This window comes from Marmota marmota, unplaced genomic scaffold, assembly GCF_001458135.2.
Source record: "Marmota marmota marmota unplaced genomic scaffold, marMar, whole genome shotgun sequence".
Lineage (NCBI taxonomy): Eukaryota > Metazoa > Chordata > Mammalia > Rodentia > Sciuridae > Marmota > Marmota marmota.
Genome location: NW_025999944.1, coordinates 9,681,927 through 9,698,629, shown reverse-complemented (window position 1 = coordinate 9,698,629; position 16,703 = coordinate 9,681,927). Strand labels below are relative to the sequence as shown.

General features: G+C 40.3%; 1 protein-coding gene across 13 annotated transcripts in view; it reads left to right on the top strand.

The window, feature by feature from the left end:
* Positions 1 to 13,640, top strand: part of Ints10 (integrator complex subunit 10) — a 33,167-nt gene extending 19,527 nt beyond the window's left edge. For 4 of the 13 annotated variants that reach the window (XM_015499534.2, XM_048801648.1, XM_048801638.1 and 1 more), the window contains exons 13-18: positions 783 to 891; positions 5,209 to 5,288; positions 6,523 to 6,685; positions 7,809 to 7,902; positions 10,842 to 10,919; positions 13,255 to 13,640. In XM_015499534.2, the coding sequence (XP_015355020.1) occupies positions 783 to 891; positions 5,209 to 5,288; positions 6,523 to 6,685; positions 7,809 to 7,902; positions 10,842 to 10,919; positions 13,255 to 13,411 (681 nt within the window). In that variant the 3' untranslated portion in view covers positions 13,412 to 13,640. Of the gene's footprint in view, positions 1 to 782; positions 892 to 5,208; positions 5,289 to 6,522; positions 6,686 to 7,690; positions 7,903 to 9,934; positions 10,012 to 10,840; positions 10,920 to 13,254 lie in introns of those variants that run through there. The other 9 variants (XM_015499533.2, XM_048801649.1, XM_048801642.1 and 6 more) reach the window with 5 other exon arrangements.
* The last annotated feature ends 3,063 nt before the right edge of the window (positions 13,641 to 16,703 follow it).

Here is a 16,703-nt window from a genome sequence, read left to right as displayed (position 1 = left end):
TTCTGGGTTTTCCAAGCCATGAGGAAGGCTGGGAAGCATGGGTTAAAGCTCCTCTCCTCATGGGCAACATGGAGATAATAAAGGGTTGCTCCCTGCACAGAAGGTGCTCACTAAAGGGAATCTGACCACTGGCATTAGAATTGGAATAGACAGAAAGCTGGTGAGCAGCAGTGCCACTCCCCTGGGGATCCAGCCTGCTCCCAGGCATTCCCTGCTTCTCTCACCTTAGAGTCTGCATCTGTATGGTCCCTACCCTCTCCTCTCAAGTAAACCACCCAAACCAAGATGCGGCTCTTCCTCACATCTCCGTCTCCTGCTTTCACAGCCTCTTTTTCTCTTAGAGAATCCCCCCTTCCCCCGCAAAGCTGAGATCAGGATGACCTCTCTGCCCAGAGCTTTTCCTGCTGGTCTGGCCAGAGTGTTTCTGTTATTTTTCTAGCCTGTGAGTGCATGGCTATGAGGCAGGGCCACCCTTCTACTAGATCCTGCTGTGCTGTCGAACACTTGGTGACTTTGTTAATACTTGGTTAATTTTTAAGTTTTGTCCTTTTGTTTTCTAATAGCAAAGAATGGATTCTCGTCCCCTCTAGTGTGTAGATTAAATCTTGCTGTGAGCCAGTGGTGGGCTCCCTGGGAGACCGTGGTGGTGCTCCCTGGGAGACCATGGTGTTAAGGCAGAATCTCGGTGCCTGGTTATTTGCTAGAAACATTAGTCGTTCTGTTTATTTGTTTCAGTTCAGAAAGCTCATTGGGTTCATTCTTTTTGGTTTTATGTTCCTCAGATGACGTGTGAGAAAGTCCTTGACCTGATGTGCTACATGGTACTCCCCATTCAAGATGGAGGCAAATCACAGGAGGAGCCCTCAAAAGTGAAGCCCAAATTTAGAAAAGGTACAGTGACAAGTCTTACTATTCTTTGGTAAAAATAGCTGTAGGACGTAAGGCTGAGGTGTGCTTTACAGTTCCTGGTGAGACGACGTGATTGCAGGGCTCCCCAAACTGGATTTTCTGGAAAGCTAATGCCTTTCCAGATTGTCCTTCACAGAGCAGCTGTCAGCCCATCTTCCAAAGCCCCCACTTCCTTGGTGTATATCTCTGAAGAATATCAGTGAACTCTTTCCTACTGTGGCCAATTCTAGGAAAACTGTAGATGACTGATTAGGAAGTCTGTCTCTGCACAGCCCTTGAGGGCCATTTTGGGCTTTACGTCAACTTTCATGTTGCTTGAAAAACTAAATTTATAAGTAAATTTCTACCTTAAAATTAGAACAAGATAAGCAAATTAAGCCTTTTTTCTTTGAAAAGCACAACTTACCAAAACTGACAGAAAATAATGTAGAAAAAAATGAATGTCCTTATAGCTAAAAATTTAAGTTTGTCATCCAAAACCTTCCCACAAAGAAATAGTAGGTCCAAATGACTTTACTGATGAATTTTATCAATTTAAGAAGATATATCACCAATCCAATTCAATTTCTTTCAGAAAATAGACGAAGATTACTTGCTCATTTTTTAAGGCCGGCATAACCCAATAGCAAAATCAAATAAGCGTTTACAAAAAAAAGAACATTAAAGGCCAGTCTCTACATGCATGCAGATGCACATACTTGAAATATTAGCAAATGGAATACAGCAATGTGTGAGAAGGATAATACATAGGACCAATGTGCCAGGAATGTGAAGGCAGTTTAACACACCAAACAATGTAGTTCGTCACGAAGCAATTAAAGGAGAAAAATCATTCTGATTCTTAATGGACACAGAAAATAGTACCTATTTGTGATAAAAATAATCCTAGCAATCTAGAAAAAGAAGGAAATGTTCTCAAAATCTCTGTGTGTGTGTGTATGTATGTGTGTGTGTGTTTGGTACTAGAGATTGAATTCAGGGGCACTCAGCCACCGAGCCACATCCCTGGCCCTATTTTGTATCTTATTTAGAGGTGAAGTCTCACACTGAATTGCGCCTCGCTTTTCCTGAGGCAGGCTTTGAGCCCGCGCTCCTCCTTCCTCAGCTTCCCAAGCCGCTGGGAATCATGTCTAACATAAAATATTGAATCTTTCCTCTAATACAGACATGTCTGCTCTCACCACTCCTCAACATTCTGGAGATTATAGCCAGTGTAGTAAGGCTAAGAAATAGGAATAAAGGCTTTAAAGATTTAAAAAGACTATTCATAGGTGTGACATCACAGTCACATGCTTGGCTATGTAGGAAAGCCTGTGGAATCTTCAAAAAGCTACTAAAACTCATGGGGAGAGCCAAAGAGGTATCACAGGGGCAGAGAGCTTGCCTGTCATGCATGAGACCCTGGGTTTGATCCTCAGCATTGCAAAAACAAAACAAAAAGTAATAGGTAAAATTTCCAAGACACTTCAATGCAAAAGAGTAAATTCAATTCATACATGCTAGTAATAAGCAATCGAAAAATGAAATTTTTTTGTTTCTGTTTATAATAACCTAAAAAATAAGGCATACAGGAACAAATTCAATAAAAGACATGTAAAACCTCCACTTTGTATATTATGAAACATTTCTGAGAGAAATTAAAGTTGAACTTTGACAGTGGATAGATCACATTTACAAAGTTGGAAGATTCAGTTTTGTTAAGGTATCATTTCTCCCTAGATTTGTCCATAGATTGAATGTAATCCCAGCAAAACCCCAGCAGACTTTTTTTAAGGGACAAGCTGAGTATAAAATCTATATGTAAATGTAATCCAGAGTTATGAACACAGTTTCAAAAAAGACAAAATTGGATGACTTAGGCTACATGATAAGTACTAAGTATAAAAATGCAGCTGTCAGAATGGTATAGGTGTAACAGTAGAGAATCCAGGCATAGAGCCACACAGATACGGTCAGGTGATTTCTGACAAAAGTATCAAAGTAATTCAGTAAGGAAAGGAAGCCTTTTAACAAATGGTGCTGGACAAGTTGTTTTATGGTTGGTTTAAGTTTTCTATAACAAAGGTTTTTAAGGTAATCAATTCAACCCAGACTTCTTAAAAAATCAAGTATCCATGCAAAACAGAAGCAGATCAGGTGGATCAGATGATCGAGTCTTGACCAGTGGAATAGCAGAGAAAACTGAGGGGTTCAGGGGTAGTTCATTGGTAGTTCTATCCCCACACTGCAAAAATGAAACCCCAAATTAAAAAAAAAAAAAAGTGACATTACAATTCAGTAAGGAAAGAATGCAATTATCCAGTAAATGATACTGAGACAGGTAATTGTTCAGTTGTAAAAAAATGGGATTCCTCTTTCACACTACACAAAAATCTTTTAAATTTTAAGATTTAAATGTGAGAATTAAAATTTTTAAACTTTTAAAAGAAATTTTTTTATGCTTCTAAGTAGGTTGGTCTACAAGGAGCACACACTATGGAGGAAAAAAATGAGTAAATTTGTCAGATTAAATTTAAATGCCAACAAAAGATATTATGAGTAAAGTGAAAAGATAAGCCATAGAATGCCAGGAAATTGTCTAACGCATAAAATCAACAAAACTTAATATCCAGTTCAGATCAATGAGAATAATGAACCAACCTCACATCATAAAATAAGCAAAGGATATGAAGAACAGAGTAATCGAGGCAGAAATCCAAATTACCAAAAGCTATTTAAAAAGGTTCTCCTCCTGTTAGTACCATGGGAGATTCAAATTAAAGCAAGGCACTGAAATTTTATACTCTTAAGAATTCAAAAATAAAAAAGTGGCAATACTTATTTCTTAGGACAGAAGGTGTGTAGAATTGTACAGCCATTTTGGAAACTATTTGAGCATTACCAAATTGAATATATCATTACCTAGTTATTTACCTCATCTCCTTGTTGTGTACTTTAGATTGGTGTTTTTCAAACTGTGGGTCCTCACCCACTGGATCATGAGTTTCAAACAGTAATTTTCTTTTTTTTTTTTTTGGTATAAGGATTGAACCCAGGGGCATTTAATCACTGATCCACATCCCTAACCCCTTTTTATATTTTATTTTGAGACAGATATCAAAAGTTGCTTAGGGTCTTGCCAAATTGCTGAGGTTGGCTTTAAACTTGCGATCCTCTTGCCCCAGCCTCCTGAGCTGCTGGAATTACAGGTGTGCAGCACCGTGCCTGGAGGAATTTTCTTTCTTAATAAAATAGAATATTTTTCAATGTCTGCAGCTAAGTATTATTTATAAATATTATTTCATAAATCTTTTGTTTTGGATATAAAACAAGTGTTAAGTTTGTAGAGGATCCCCAGGTAAAAAATGTATCAGGGAGAGCAAAAATAAAGGATTGATTTCTTGCTACTCTTGCCTCTGGGTAGAGAAGGCTGTTGTACATAAAGAACACAGACCATAAATGAAGAGATTGGGATCTTTGTTTAAAAGCCAATGCTTGTGTTTTTTTTTTTTTTTTTCTATAGGTGTACAAGAAAACATATATAAGAATATTTATTTTAAAAAAAAGAATATTTATTTAAGCATTGTTAGAAACCTCAATATCTACCATAAAGAAAACAAATCCATTGTGATATATGTAAATATCAGAATACTGTAAAACAATGAAAATGAGTGAACTGTAGCTACATGGATCATTATTGATAAATCTGAAACACATGAGATTGAGTTAAAAAAAAGCAACTTGTGAAAGGATTCATAGAGTATGCCACCATTTCATATAGTATGCCAAAAATGTGCAAAACATCCCTCTAGCTTTTATGAATGCAGACTGATGAGGAAGAGTTTGCAGTATGTATGGGAATGACAGCCACTAGGCTGAGAACCGTGAGTACCTCTGGGGAGGACAGAAGAGAATGGTATCAGAAAGATATACAAGAAGCTTCAACTGACTTTGTAATACTTGGTATTAAAATCTTTTAAAATTAAGCAAAATATTAATGTTTTATAAAACTGTGTAATGAACACAGTGTTTACAATATTCTCTCTTTCAGTTTCTGAATATAGTTGAGATGTTTTATAATTTTAAAATCAAATCTTTATGTGAGTTTAGGAAAGAAAAAAAAGATTGCAAAATGAAGCTAGAAACCATTAGAAACCAGTTTCACCATCCCAGAGTATAAACTGTGGTTTAACAGTACTAGGAACCATGTGACTGTTGCTTATCCTTTTTATTGTTAGAAGGAAAGCTTTTTGAGCATTTGCTTTTTCAAAGCTGTTTTCTTGGATTATAGCATTCATTAACATTGTGGACTCTTGTTAGGTTCTGATCTGAAGCTTCTGCCCTGTACCAGTAAGGCTATTATGCCATACTGCCTGCATTTGATGTTAGCCTGTTTTAAGGTAAGCCTTAAGTTGATTAGCATAAAAAACATTTAATTTGCAATAATGTCTTGATGACTTGGAATGACTTGAATTGAGAACCTTATTAACGATTGTTAGTTTAGTACTTCCAAAGGGCAGGTTGATATAGAGGGAAAAACACAGGGGCCAGGAATTAACAAATATTAAATAAAAACTGTAGTTGATAAAGATGAATAGGGAAGTTTACAAATAACAGTGGAACAGATTTGCAAATAACCTTGCCTATAGTAAGGCTCAGTAAATATTTTGTAAGTTAATATACAGGTCAGACTATATTTAGCTATAGGAGAAAGGAACATAAATGCCACTTGAATTTGTAGAGGGATGATAAGTTTATTATAAAGATATAGAGGATAAAGGCATTTTATTTTTTTTAGTTGTAGAAGAACATAATACCTTTATTTTATTTATTTATTTTATATGGTGCTGAGGATCCAACCCAGTACCTCCCACATGCTAGGCAAGCGCTCTACCACTGAGCCACAACCCCAGCCCTGGTAGAAGCATTTTAGACATGAGAATGAACACCAGCAAAGACCCAGTAGTGTTGGAAAGGTTCAAGGATTTTTGAAAGGACACCAGCGCCCTGGCTGTAGGTAGAACGGAGCCTTAGATTGGAGTAGAGGTTTGTGGGTAAGGCAGTAATGTTATTGGTTCTCCACTGAAGAACATCCGTTCCCTAACTTAGCTCTGAACCACTTGGAGCAACAGAAGGATCTGAAGTATGATTTTATGCTGGCCATTTAAAGCAGAAAGTCCTTTGGCTGTTTCTCTAGTTCATATTTTCTTCTTACTCACTGCCTTTCTTTCTGTCTAGTCCCATATTCTCCTCAAACCCTTCTCTCTTAGATAGATGGCCTCTTGCCCATCTTTTCCACTCACCCCTTAGGTCTCCAGAATCTTTCCTCTGTTATTCCGGATGACTTAACTTTATGTAGCCATGGTTCAAAATCAAAAGTTTCCAGGTCACACATGAATGTCCAACTCCCAGTTAAATACCTTGCCAGCAACTGTCAGCTTTGCAGAGGGAGCCTCCAGCTTCTCTGATTAAGATCTACCCTCCTTAGAAGGCAGTTATTTTCTACTCTGTTCCTTTCTTTTTCTAATGATCATCATCAAACATTTGTATATGCAGCATTTTTTTAGGAGGTAATATTTGGTGCATTTTAGATTACCCTGTGATTTCTTTCTGGTTTAAATCTTTGTCTTGCAGCTTAGAGCTTTCACAGACAACAGAGACGACATGGCTTTGGGGCATGTGATTGTATTGCTTCAGCAGGAGTGGCCACGAGGAGAGAATCTTTTCTTGAAGGCTGTTAATAAGATTTGTCAACAAGGAAATTTCCAATATGAGAATTTTTTTAATTATGTTACAAGTATCCTTTTTCTTGTTAAAGCGCCAACAGGTTCTAATTTCTTAGAAAATGAATGAACCACTCTGGGTAAAAATACTGGTTCTTTTGGGGAAAAAGGGAAAGAATGGTGATTAAAAGTGGGGCTGTAACAATTGGTTTCATAAAAGTCTTAAAAGGCTTCAAAGATGTAATTCAGGGCATCAGGAGTATCAAAAACCATGTTCATTTTTCTCTTCTAACTGACCTCTAAGAAGGTGTCCAAGATGCCTGAAGTAATAACTTACAGGTTGTGGACAAGCCCAGGCTGGCTGGTTTAGCCATAGAAAATGATAGTACCCTGGCCTTCGTCTAGCCAAAGAGTACCCCCCTCTCCTTTCCTGGGACATTGACTGTCCCCTGAGATTGCTTATTAGTACATCATGCCACACTGTCACAGCTACCAATGAGCACCCACCAAAGGTTCTGGTATCAGTAATGGGCAGTGCTTTATTTCACAGTTAGGGAAAGACCTTTGAATTGAAGGTTATACACCAGTTTGGGTGTTTTTATTTCATTGCTTAACACATTATTTTGAGTTATAAGATGTATTCGGTCTTTGTCCAAGTACTCAGAGCAATGAGTTAAAAACTGTTAGATGCCTTTTGAGAATCTAATGAAAGTCATATAGCTTTTCACCAGAAAAATGTGTATGTGAATGTCATCAACATTTTGCATGAAATTTCCAAGTTTCACAGATCCTTCTTTCCCTGAAGCATCTAAGAATCCTTGCCACACTAGGTATTTTATGATTTATATTCTATAACACAAAACAGTCCATCCCACACCAAACACCTCTTTGATTTCTTATTAAGAAAAAAATTGTTTTTGCTCTTATGAGCATGTAGACTCTGCTAAATTATCACTGGAAAAAACACATTTTCCTAATATTCTTCAGCCAGGCACATCGGAAGCCAGAACTCTCTTTATGAGGCCGCTGGGTTGATCTAAGAATCATAAGTTTTGGAATCCGATAGACCTGGATTTCAGATACTCTGCAATCATTAGTGGGATTCGAAGGGCAAGTCTGTCAACTGCTGGGAGCCAGTCCCACCTGAGAGCACTGAGACCTTGTCTTTACGTGTGGTTAACCTGAATATGGCTGCAGACATTGATATGCTGGAGGAGTTTGCCTACTTGAGAACTCAGGAAGGTGGGAAGATTCATCTGGAATTACTCCCCAATCAAGGAATGCTGATCAAGTAAGTAGACTCTCTTTTGCTCTTCTAAGCCAAGTGCTCATCTTTTGTGTACTTACATGAACTATATGTAAATTTCAGTACCTTTTCAAAGTGTAATAGAAAGGAAGCCAAACCTTGTTTCTGTTTTTGAAGGTCAGTTTGATTCTGGGTATCTTTTGAAAGACTTGTGTTTTCTTAACTAAAGGATATTTTGAAAAAAATATTTAAATTGGAGTATTTCTGTCAAACTTCTTCACTAGATAGAAGGTTCCTTTTCTTTCCAAAATATACACTGATTTTGTAAATTTCTGATGAGACAAAGGGTTTTTAACAAAGAGCAACCATATTTAAAGATGTTCTGGGTTAGGAAAATTTATTAGGAAAAACTACAGATTTTATTTATAAAACTATACTTGAAGCCCTCATTGTTTATATTGCACAGAGTGGAACAGCTCATTGTAGTACCTCCAGAAAGAAGCCACCTGTCCCCAGGTGAAGGTGGGGGTGCTGGCTCTCAGGCCTGCCCCCTATACCACAGGATGTTACCTAAATTTCGGGTTGGCTCAGATGAAAATGTGAAGTTAGTGACCATTTATGATTTTTAAATAGCTCATAATTTTGCTTCTCTCCTCGATCTTCATTGTAGTTTGGGTAATATCTCCTCCCTGCTGTGAGTGCCACGTGCAGTTTTATTTTCATACTTCTCCTTTGCTTCCTGCATACTCAGTGTGTCTGCAAGTCAGTGTTAGAGGTACTGCAAGGGACTGACCCCGAGGGGGAAGAAAGTACCTCAGTGTGGAATAAAAGAATTTCTAGTTGTTGAAAGCAAAAATCCACATCTTGCTCTGTCTTTGGAGAGTCTTAGAAATGTTGAGGAAGGGAAATAAGAAACATTTATTCTGGATTTCTACAACCTCAGTAATTTGACACATAGCAAACATTTCTGTTTATGTTCTAGCAAACAATAGCGTCTTGTGGAATCCATTCTAAAGAATGGAGAGATGAACTGGTTTTTTTTTTTTTTTTTTTTTTTTTTGTCCCCTTCATCTTGTAAATGATACTGAATATTCTAAACACTTAAAACAAAAGGACAAATGCTCTTTTTTTGAAAACCTGAAACCCTTATGCATGAAGGTGGCTTAGGCAAGATGGACTGGCATGCTCATCTTCCCTTCTCCCCTCAGTTTCCTAAGATGGTGAATCAAAACTATGGGAAAAATAAATAATGGCATGGTTCACTCCTGATATTGTGTGGAAATAGATCACTTTTTGATATGAGAGCCCAGGGAATCCCTTTTGTGTTAGGATTCCTAGGTTTTGAAACAGAATATACAAATATACCTTTAATAAAGCTAAAAATTAACTAAAAAGTTAATCAATAATCCTCATACAAATGGTCCTAACATAGAAGGATCCTCAGCTAGAACCAGACTCCACCTACATGGGTTAAACATGCAGAGGATGATCACATCATCTAGATCCTGCTTCACTGTTGGGGGATGGGTGAGAGAATGGGCTGTCAGACACAGTGGAACCTCAGTCCTCCTTGTTCTGAGCTTCTCTTCTCTTCTTGAACTGAACAGTACCATGGGCACATGCAGGCAATCCCTAGGACAAGGAATTAAAGCAAAGAAGCATCAAATACCCCGACAGTGTCACTAGGAGGGGTTGTTTGTATAAAGGGCACCCAGCCTGCATTCCCAGGCTTTGGGGGCAGTTCTAGGCTCTCCCATGTTGACCTGTCTAACACTTAATTTCTTCAAGCGTCCTGTAGAAGACAAGCCTCTTGGGAAACCTGAAGTTTCATTGGTTTGGAAAACAGGAATAGGGATTGTTACCTAGTGATCTGACCTTGTAGGAATTTGCTGGGTCTTCTCTCTGTGGGTCTCAAAGTAAAGTTGAAGCCTGTATTTCAGATAGCATATACCTAAGCTACAGAGGAGAAGCAAACTGCGTAAGACAGTGAGCTTTTACTAACTGAGGTGTTATTAGACTCTTGAATAAAACTATCTATATTCCTTTTCCCTTTGGGTTCCAAACAAATTCTCTGAAGCCATTGCAGACCTTGTGGGTGGTCCCTCCAGATGAGTGGCAGAGATGTTGTGAACAGTGTACAGCTCCTCCCCTTGGGTAAGGTTGTGAGTCGTCCTAGTTGTGGCATCTCCGATGCAAGCAGGTACAGTACAAACCCCAAGGGCACCTGGTGTCTGACCTAAAGGAGAGATAAGCTCTTCATCTGTTACGTGAAGTGTTTTAACATAGAGAAATGTTTCTATGCTGATATTTGCAGTATCTTAGTTGTATTAGACTGGGTTAAAATGGAAAACGATATGTTGAATGAGGTGAATACCAGCTAATATGCTAAATCTTTGTTGTTACAGAATTCTGCAAAGCCATGGGTCCCAGACTCATTTTCCCCCATCAGTTGCTTTTCTCAGTACTTGGTTGGACTTCAAACTCACGCTTTATCCAAAACATTGCCAGCCCCTCTAGTCCTGTTGGAAGGCCCTTTCAGTCTGGGGTTTCAGTCCTGTCCCTGGTGGTCACACAAAGTCACCAGGTGTATTTCTGGGACTTTTGTGGGCATGAGAAGAGTACAGAGTGAAGGAGGCTGGATTTGAACTCATGTCTTCTCAAATGCTGACCCCTCCCCCTCTACTACCCAGTCACTGCATCATCCTCTTCCTCACTGATGGCTTTTAATACCAAATCTCACATGGGCTGAGCTCTGGGACCAGGAACCAAGATGCCTCTGGACTCATACCAGCAGCGGGTGCAGTGAGGGCTCACTAGCTTCTCCCCAGTCTCCCCGAAAACACTCCGTGGCCAGGGGCTTGTCCAGGTTACAGTTTCTGTACAGTCCGCTTCCAGTCTTGTGTACCTTCTCCGGAGTGTTGTTTTTGCAGTGCAGGGTGCGTTGGTGTGGGTGTTTGAATGCTGCTGTTTGCTGTTTTTTAAAGGCCTTCTAGCCCTCCCATGGGGTTACTGCAGCAGGAATTCTTACCTGTGCTTCAGCCCAGCATACAGACTGCTGACAGGTACCAAGTGGAAAACACCTGCTCATAGTGTGCTGTGTGTCAACATGTTTTACTGCCCATGGTTTCCAGCTCTTTGTTCCTCAGTGCTCTTTTTCATGCTTTATTTAATTTTTTTAATTTGTTCCGCATTCCTTGGCAAACCATCTGGTTGTAATATTGTAACATTTCTTATTTATTTTCCATAAGTTGCCAGTGTGTTTGTGTCGAATTTAAAAATCATTATGGATCTGGAAAAAATACTTATATAAAGCTGTATTAGATTAAGCGCTAAATTATGATTCACTTTTGATAAAACATGAAGCTTTCAGTCATAAGTATTTAAGAATGCTGAAGTTTAAGTAAATTTTTATTTGTGGATTTCAATATTAGTGACCATACTGTCTGTGGTGTAAATAAGCATTAGCACAGCTTTCTCCTGACACTGATGCTACTTTTTCAGACCTTGTCTTTCTGAATGGAAAATATTTGATAGGCTAAATGATGCCATATTTATTAGCTAGTTTATCCTTCTCTTACCCATAAAAGCTAACTACAGTCATCTGTCATCTACTGATGGGGATGAGTTCTAAGAAATTCCTCATTAGGCAATTTCTGCATCATGTGACCATCACAGAGGGGACTTACACAAAAGGAGGTGATATGACTAACGCACACCTAGGTTTAATGGGACCCGCGTGGCCCATCATTGACTGAAACATCTTTCCTCAGTACGTGACTGTAATTCCCATGTTCATCCAAACTTGCTAAAGGGCTAGAGGCTCCACTAGAACTATCATCATGTGGGGCTACTCTTTATTTATGGAAACAATACCGCTGGACCTCGCTTAGCAGAATGGAGCATTTAATTACATTTTGATTGTATTAAGGGGAGATTTTGCCCCTCAACTTGCCTGCAAATATATACTAGTTACTTCCGCTTGAGCAGAGGATCGCCTCCAATGTGAGGTTGCAGCCTGGGACCCAGCAGAGCAGGATCAAGGTTGCATCTAATAGTCTGCATCTGCTCCCAATGGAACCCAGAGCCTCCACCCCGCTGACACCATGTCCCAGCTCCTGAGTTCACTAGCCAGACTGGGTTAGGACAGTCCACAAAGAGCTGTGCGTTTTCCCCCACAGCCCGATGTTTCACTGCATAGTTCTTTTAAACATCCATGGTTGTGGTAGAATGTTCTGTAATATCTTTACTAGTCTAACAAAGCCTGATTTTTTTTCTTCTATTGCATTGCAATTTTATGCCCCTGATGCACTTATTTTATATAGTTCATACAAGTTTTAAAAACAAACGTTTTAGAATGATCAGTAGTTTTGTTTGCACACTACATGAAAATCTCACTTTCCAGCTTGTCTAAAGAGAGTTAGGCGGTAGGGGCAGGGAACAATGGTGGCTTTTGTCTGTCTCAGTCTACCACTTATTACCAAACTAGTAACCAGAATCCTTTCCTCTTAATCGAGTCCACTGATTTTTGATGGATTTTTCTTTTCCTCTCTGCATTTTGTGGTCTTAAGTTTTCCAGGATTTCATTTGTGATTTCCTTTTCTAATACACAACTTTTGGGACACAGGGAGCACTTTGCCTGTGTTCCCACCGACCCTTCCACGCAGGGCCCTCCAAGTCTCCTGGACAGATCTGGTCTTTCTAGGACTTTGCAGGCCTCTGTCAGTGATTCTGCCTCTCTCCCAACCTGTGCCACATTCTTGTCTCAGGACCCTCCAGTCCCCCTGCTTTCTCTCAAACAGATGAGAGTCTGGATGGGCGCAGTGCTCAGAGGAGCTTCCCTTTTCTGGCACTCTGGGAGAGGGACAGCAGGGACCCCAACGGCTGTGTTGAGGCCCAGGCCTTTCCAAGCCTTCAGGGAGCACCAGCCGCAGGGGCCCCGGTGGAAACTGTCCTCAGTGATTGGTGCACTCTGGGTTCCCTCCTCTCTGCTGCTGCCTCTCCAGAGCCTGCTGTCCCGGCTGGACACAGCGCTTTGTGGCCAGTGTGGGTAGCAACCATTCTGCCCCAAGTAACCAAAATGTGTGCAGGCCAGAGGTGGGGATGCATACCGCCAGAGCTCCAGGAGTTCAAAAGCAAAGCAGGTGGCAATTCAAGAACATTCAGCTGTTTAAAATAACTTGGTTTAGGGCGGGAAAGTGCCTCTAGCTTTCTGAGAAGAACAGGCAGGAGTGGTTGGCTGGTTGCAGCTTTTCTTTCTTTTCATTTTAAAAATGTGATTAGAACGTTTTACTTTTTATGCTTAGAAACGAGGCAGGCTTTGCTCCTACCAGGTAGCACTGGGCAGTGGTGCCGCTGCTAACGCCTGCTCTCCATCTGTCTCCCTGTCCGCTGCCTCAGGCACCACACTGTCACTCGCGGCATCACCAAGGGCGTGAAGGAGGACTTCCGCCTGGCCATGGAGCGCCAGGTCTCCCGCTGTGGCGAGAATTTGATGGTGGTGCTGCACAGGTTCTGCATAAACGAGAAGATCCTGCTCCTTCAGACTCTGACCTGAGCCGGGGCCTCTGCTCCAGAGGCCGCAGGAGCGGCGATGAGCGTGGCTGTCCACAGCCCTCGAAAAGAAGGACCCGGGGTCCAGCTCCTCCTCGGTCGCTTAACCGTAGTTCCCGAGAGCTAAGAAGCTACTTCTATTTTCAAGAGTCACTTTTTGTAATTTTTGTAAAACAAGAGAACCCATCTGTTTTGTAAATAAAAATCATCCTAAAATTTGAGGTTTTCAAAAATTTAGTTCTTGTGAATATCTAAACCAGGGTGCAACTTCTATGCATTATGTAGATTCTTAAAAAGACATCTGCCTTCCTTGATCTCAAGGTTTTATTTCCTGTAATGAAGCCTTGGTAAGTATTACATACTAACATAACGTTCGGCCTCTTCCAATTGCACCAGGGTGAGTGGTTTGTCCACACACCCGCCTCTGAAAAATGATGGCTACAGAAGGACATGTCAGTTCCTTCCTTCCTTCCTTCCTTCCTTCCTTCCTTCCTTCCTTCCTTCCTTCCTAATATTTTTAGTTATAGATGGACACAATTACTTTATTTTATTTATTTATTTATTTTATGTGGTGCTAAGGATTGGACCCAGTGCTTCACACAAGCTAGGCAAAAGTGAGCCACACCCCAGCCCACATGTCTGTTTTTTAACCAGGACTCAAAAGTTAACTGGCACATCCATTATCAAGTACCTTGCTTGTCAAGGAAAGCAGTGCCGTTGGAACTAACCGACCTTTCCAGGGCACTGTCAACAGCCACTGTCATTCTCAGGGCCTAGAGTCTGACCCCTGTGGCTCTGCTGCTGTGCTCTGTGATATTCTTCAGCTGCATGTGCTTGAAAAGCCCACAGGATAGCTTAAGAGTCTGCAAGAGAGAGCTCACTTTGCAGTTCCTAAGCAGCTAATCAGGGGTTATGGTTTCTATTTTTGTAATGTGAAATAAAGTACCAACCTAGAGTTGGGTGGAATCTTGGAAGTGCTAAGAAGGGATCTCTTTTTCTAAAAATAAGTCAAACTATAGACAAACAATGATACTAAGCAGAGAGAATAGTAATACAGCCCTGAAGCCAGTTGCTCCTTGGCCCTGTGACATTTATGTCTGTACATTTCATCTGCCTTCTGTTGTCCACTGCGGAATTTTGCAAAGAGGAAAAAGTTTTCCAAAGAGGAAAAAACAATTGAGCAATAAAGCCTTCATGAAGAGTTGATGGTGTATATAACGGGAGGGGAGGATCAACAAGATGCCCAAAGTAAGGAACGCAGACGTCCAGGCTTGACCTTGCTGTTTTGAAGGGCTCGTTTTTTGGCCCTGCTGCCAAAAAGGGGACTTCTCTATCACTCATCTCTTTTTGAGTGGTAAGAACACAATGTGAGATCCAGTCTTTTAAATTTTATTATTTGTCTTCCATAACCGAAGCTTACATCCATTGAGATCCTCAACTCACAGCCCCTGGCAACCACCGTTCTCTGCTTCTTTGAAGTTGATGAATGAATGAATAAAGTGTGATATACAGTAAAATAAAAGTGCAAAGAACTACATTTGGGGGGAGACAAAAATTCAGGAAAGAGAAAGGAGTCATAGAAGCCACATAAGAGAAGGTGCCTTATACAAGTAGAATCATGCAGTGTTTGTCTTTATTTCTGCTTTAATAATGGAAAATTATTCAGCCTTCAAAAAAGAAGGAAATCCTGCTGTATGCAACAACAGGGAAGAACCTGGAGGCTGTGCTAAATGAAATGAGCCAGAAACAAACGCCACATGATCCCGCTGGCGGGAGATACCTCGTTCTCTAGTATAGCTTCTATGGCTCCTTTTCCTTTATTTCTTTTTTAAAAATATTTATTTATTTGTTAGTTGTAGTTGGACACAATACCTTTATTTTATTTATTTATTTTTATGTGGTGCTGAGGATCAAACCCAGGGCCTCGCACATGTGAGGTGAGCGCTCTACTGCTGAGCCACAACCCCAGGCCCCTTGCTCCTTTTTCTCCTGAATTTTTGTTTCTCCCCAAATTTAATTGTTTATGCTTTTATTAACTCTAAGTTAAGCTCTTGAACTTTCAGTTGTTCACCTAAAGCCACAGTAGGAGTCAGTAAAAGGAACTGATTGACAGGAACCACCCATCTTGGAAGTGACTTAAGATTGTAAATTGGAAAACAACTTGTTATAGATTCAGCATTGCAGTAATGGCGGTCTATGATATTTTCTGCTAAACTTGGCACTCAAGATAATATCAAGCAATACCTCAGCAATCCTTAAACAAAAATCAAGGATGCAAGGTTTGGCCTGGTGTAGTGGCACCCCCTTTCTCCACAGAAAAGTCTTAACTGGACTTCTCCAGAAATCTGCACCATGGCTGATTTTAGGATTGTCAGCAAAAGAGTCTCTGCAAAAGAGTTCAATGTAGATAAACTTCTATTTTCATGCTGCCCTGTTTTACTTGGCCACTGTTGAAGAAATCAGCACTCCAGGTGCTGGACACCCCCTTACTAGTTTTTCACAAATGTATCCAGTATAGTAGTTTGTAGAAATGTACAAACAAGGCCTCTGGCCTTGAGCTGGGATTTACAGAGATGTCTACTTTTTTTAAGATAAGAGAAATTACCAACTGGGCTCCATGGTAACAGCTGGCAGAGGGAGGAAGGGAAGGGGAGAAGAAGCTCTCCCCTTCTCAGGTGTTGTCCTTGAAGGGTTAAGTTGCCCGGAACAGTGAAAGAAAAATCACCTTTTATGTGAACTTCAGACTGTGAACTTCTGATCCCCTCCCCTTACTTGCTGGGTATAAAACTCTGAAACTACCTGAACTTGGGGTTCAGGGGATTGATTGATTATAGCAAAATAATTATAATTATAGCAAAAGCTGTGCCCTCTGAACCTGGCTGCAGCCAAATAAAACTGTTTCCTATTATCTTCAGTGCCTTGTCTCGTCTGTCTCTACAACACTGGATGGCCTTTTCCAGTGCCACCCACTGTTCCTCTTCCACTTTCAAGCCCTGAACAGGCTTCTTCCTGTGACACACTTAACTGAAGAGTCTCAGGATTCTGCCAGAGTGGCTCTTTTCTGCAAATTAGCAACTTTTCTGCAAATTAGCTCTTTTCTGCAAATTAGCAACCAAAGAGAGAGGAGCCCAGGCTAAGATCAGTTCACAGAAACATAAGTGACCAACTTGATTCCAACACACCAAATTGTGTAGAGGACAACATGAATTCTGATTGGTCCATATATTAATTAAATAATGTCTAACATTTACTGATCACTAGTTATCTGCCAGGCTTCAGGCAAAGGGTTTCAGTTG